At 51.6% G+C, this 4,361-nt stretch overlaps 1 protein-coding gene across 1 annotated transcript; it reads left to right on the top strand.

Annotated features, from left to right (window-relative positions):
- Window positions 1-1,044: 1,044 nt before the first annotated feature.
- Window positions 1,045-2,848, top strand: ZNRF4 (zinc and ring finger 4). Its single transcript, XM_001375910.4, has one exon. It carries the CDS (start codon window positions 1,541-1,543, stop codon window positions 2,600-2,602), a length of 1,062 nt encoding a protein of 353 aa, XP_001375947.2. The 5' UTR covers window positions 1,045-1,540; the 3' UTR covers window positions 2,603-2,848.
- The last annotated feature ends 1,513 nt before the right edge of the window (window positions 2,849-4,361 follow it).

The raw sequence follows: 4,361 nt of genomic DNA, 5'->3' as shown, positions 1-4,361 counted from the left end.
CTACTCTGTTCTAATCTGTTCTAGTCTGTTCTAATTTGTTCTAGTCTGTTCTATTCTGTTCTCTTCTAGGCTAATTTGATCTGTTCTATTCTGTTCTAGGAATCTCTTCATTCTATTCTATTTTCTTCTAGTCAGCTAGCATTTATTAAATAGCCATGTGCCAGGGATACAAAGGCAGAAAGGAAAACCAATCCCTGGGCTCTCAGGGAGCTTATATTTCTTTGGGGGAAACAAATGAAACAAAAACCACTAAGCAGTTTGAGGAGAGATTGACAGACAGAGAAAGCCTCCTGGGGAAGGAGGTAACATCTGAAATAAGCCCAGATGCCAACCAAACCAGGGACCGGAGACAGTTCAGAGCATGAGGCCCCTGTTGGCTTCCAGCTCTGAGGCCCTTAGGACATCGCCATTTATCCTGGTGTCAGCTAGTTCATAGGAGTGCAGGGTGATAACAAGGGTGCCATTTGAACATGGGCTGTGGGAGGAGAGATGTGATTCTCACCAGGTCCTGAGAAAGGCACAGTAGCTGGCAGACCTTCCTTCAACATGTCCAAAGATGCCAGCATGTAGGTGGCAGCCAGGAATTCCTGCTCCTCCTATCCCCGTCCCCAAGCCCAGCAGGCTGGTTCTGGTTGCCAAGGCCCATCCCTGGGGCCTCAGAGCCTGGGAAGGAACTTGGAAGCCACTGGAAGGCCTCAGAATCAGGCCTTTCCTAAAGCTTTTATTAGGGAAGGCCTCCAGCAAGATCAAGCTTGGCCTTTCAGCTCTGCAAACAGGACCTCCCCTCTCCACCTAGGAGGGTATCTCGAGTTACTACTGTTCAGGGGCTCATCCTAAGGAAATAAAGGAAAGAGGAGGGGCTGGGAAGGGGGTGTCTGCAGTGGGGAGATGGGAACTGGGCCAGAGAGAGGCAGAGAGATGAAGGTGGGATGAGTATGAAGTGTGGCAGGCTACCCGGACAGCTCCTGCGTTCTGGGGGGGTGGGCTGTGAAATGGAGAGCCCCCTCCGTGATGTCACAATGAGGGGCCAGAGGGATTCTAGAATCATTCAACTCCCCCAGCAGACAGGGCCCCCAAGGGGAAGGGGGAGAGCCTGAGAATTGCCTGACAGGAGCAGGTCACCAACCAAAGCAAAGGAAGGCTTCCAGAAGATGTGATGCTCTCTCCCTTGAGTCCCCTGAGGTCAGTGAATCTTTGTTGACACTGTTTGCTCTCTCCTGCTCCAGCCTTTGCTCCATCACCCTGGGGAGGCCCCTCCTCTCTTAGGACTTCTCAACCTGGTCCCTCGTCCCTGTTATGGCTCTCTAGATCCTGCGGCTCCATTGAAATCTAGTCCATCGAGGCTCCTGCCAATGAGTGAGGGACTTAAGCATCTCTTCAGAACTCTAGCCACCTGCTAATAAGAACCTGGGCCCCTATTCGAGCCCCACCATTCCATGCAGGAGCACTAAGTGTGAGGCCACAAAGGGAGAGCGGGACACCATCCATTCTCTTGGCTAGACCCCTCTGGGGTGGAATACTCCACACACAACCCCCAGCCATGGGGGCAGCGAGGATGTGGGGTACGGCCTTTCACTCCCCGATGCCCGTGGCTTTCCTTTTTCTGCTTCTGGAGCTGCCATCCAGCAGGGCTCTGGTCCGGGCAGTGGCCAATGACAATGCCAGCGTGGTGGACTTCAGCGATGCGCCTGCCCTGTTTGGGGCTCCCCTGTCCAAGGATGGCGTTCGGGGCTACCTGATCGAGGCCCAGCCACCCAACGCCTGCCAGCCCATTGAGAGTCCCACGCTATCCAATCACTCCTTGGGCTCCATTGCTCTGGTTCGCCGCTTCGATTGCACCTTTGACCTCAAGGTCCTCCACGCCCAGCAGGCTGGCTATAAGGCGGTTATCGTGCACAACGTCCACTCCAATGACTTGGTCAACATGGTGCACGTGTACGATGACATCCGACAGCAGATCGAGATCCCGTCGGTCTTTGTCAGCGAGGCCACGTCCAAGGACCTCCGGGTCATCCTGTGCGGCAACAAAGGCGCCCACGTCCTCCTCTTGCCCAACCTTCGCCAGTACCCCGAGGTGGACTGCCATCCCGCCCTGTCCATCTCTTGGGTCCTGGGCCGCATGATGACTCTGCTCATAGTCACACTGATCATCACTAGGAAGGTCTGGCTCTACTGCTGGCAGTGGCGGGAGCAGAGCATCGTGACCAAGACCCCCAGCCGGAAGAAGACGCACATGCGCCCCTTCCCCCGCCAAAATGACGTCTGTGCCATCTGCCTCGATGAATATGAGGAAGGGGATCAGCTGAGGGTCCTCCCTTGTACTCACATGTACCATTACAAATGCATCAACCCCTGGTTCTCCCAAGCCCTCTGCAGGTCCTGCCCCGTCTGCAAGCAACCTGTGATCGGTGCTGAGGAAGGCTCTGATTCCAACCCTGATAGCCTCAGTGAAGACGAATCCACCCGGTCACAGCTAAACCAATGGGCAACAGAAATGCTGACCCTGGTCCGGCAGGTGACACCTGACACACATAGCTCCAGTCACAGAGGGGAAGACTCAGAGGCTGAGGGGGAACCCCAGAGGGAGTCCTCCGAACCCTGAGAAGTGCTCCTCTCAGGTCTCCCTGCCCCCAATTGGCTCTTCCCTCCCTCCTTCCCCCCACCGCCATTTATTCTGTTCCCTGCCAGCTGGCTGCACTGGCTGCTCCCTAGGACCTGGCTGAATATCACCCTGTACTTGTGTCTGGCACAGTCTGGCTTGCCTTGGTAGAGAAGCCCAGATGCTGCGGTACCTGTTCGGAAATGCAAAACTTTATAGGCTGGAGACAATAAAATGCATTTGGAATCATGCAGGTTCTCTGGTCACCTGCTTGAAACTCTGTTTGGACAGGTTTTCTTTGGCCTTCTCTTATCTTCCCTTTGGTTTTTTGTTGAACCGCCGGCTGCCTAAGCAGAGGAGAGGGCTGGTCCCCTTGTAGTAGTGTAGAATCTAAAACTGGAAACAGTCTTTTAACTCAATCCTTTTCTTTTACAAATGGGGAAATTGAGGCCAAAAGCCAGGGTGCGACTTAGCTGGGCTTCACAGATAGGAAGCAATAGAGAGGGCCATCTGATGTCCCACACCCAGTATGATGAATTCCCTACTAAGGTATCAGATGTCTCTCCTGGAGATACGATCTACTCCCAAGAGCAATGGCTGGAAGGCCCAAAGAGGGGCTGAGCAACCTTGATGTTGGGAAAAGCTTCCTCTAAGTCGGATGGGTTCCTTTTGGGGGCAGGTCTTTAAGCAGATGACTCTTTGTCAGGGATGCTAAAATGGGATTGGTTTCACGTATATGTTGGACTATTTGGCCAATGAAATCTCTTCCAACTCTTAAATTATGAGATTCTGGGACCCAGGGTGCTGGCTCTTTCAGGTGATTCAAGGGGATCACCAAGCCAGGGCCCTCAGGCAAGGATTTCTTTATTGATGGTGGGTCAGTGTATGAGTTGGAGGTAGAGGAGTAGTTTCCAGATGGTTTTTCCCAGGTGTTCAAGGATCATAGAATGCAGATCTCCAGGGTAAGAGATAGCTCAGACCCAGGACTAGAACCCATTTCTTTGATACCAAATCCAATGACACTCTCTTTTGTTGAATGAGGTCCTAGGTTTGCTCCATATTCTCCATATCCCTCTGAATTCTGCATGCTTCCCCTAGTTCCAAGAGAACAGAAGAGTTAAGTAGCTATTAAATAGGAGCCTTAAAAGCTTATGAGTCTTGGAAACTGAGGCATCTGCCCACTGCCTGCCCCATTTATTATAGTTATCCTGCCATGTATGTCTTATGCCCACTACAAGACAAAGGGTGAGGGACCTGGGCTGCTGCTTGTGTCTGCTTCACAGCACAGGCCAGGAGAGAGCTTTGATCCGAGAACATTCTCCAATAAAGATTTGCTGAATGTCAATGAATGATTCCACTCTGCCTTCTGTCCTAGAATGCAGAATATCAGGGATAGGAAGGAACTTAGAACAGAGACTATCAGAGTTGGGAGGGGGAGAAACTTAGAACATAAAATATCAGAACAGGAGGAATCTTAGAACAGAGCATGCCTCAGCTGGAAGAACTAGAAGACAGAATGTCAGAACCAGAAAGATGCTCAGAACATAGAATTCCAGAGCCAGCAGGATCTTAGAACATAGAATGTTAGTGCTAAAAATGCTTTCCACAGAGACTCAGAGTTGGGAAGGGGAGAACCTTAGAACATAGAATACCAGAGCTGGGGTAATCTTAGAACACAGAATGCCAGAGCCAGCAGGATCTTAGAACATAGAATGTTAGTGCTAAAAAATGCTTTCCACAGAGACTCAGAGTTGGGAAGGGG

This window comes from Monodelphis domestica, chromosome 3 (assembly GCF_027887165.1).
Source record: "Monodelphis domestica isolate mMonDom1 chromosome 3, mMonDom1.pri, whole genome shotgun sequence".
In the NCBI taxonomy this organism is placed as follows: domain Eukaryota; kingdom Metazoa; phylum Chordata; class Mammalia; order Didelphimorphia; family Didelphidae; genus Monodelphis; species Monodelphis domestica.
The sequence above is the reverse complement of the archived record's forward strand: the minus strand, read 5'-3'. Positions and strand labels throughout refer to the sequence as shown.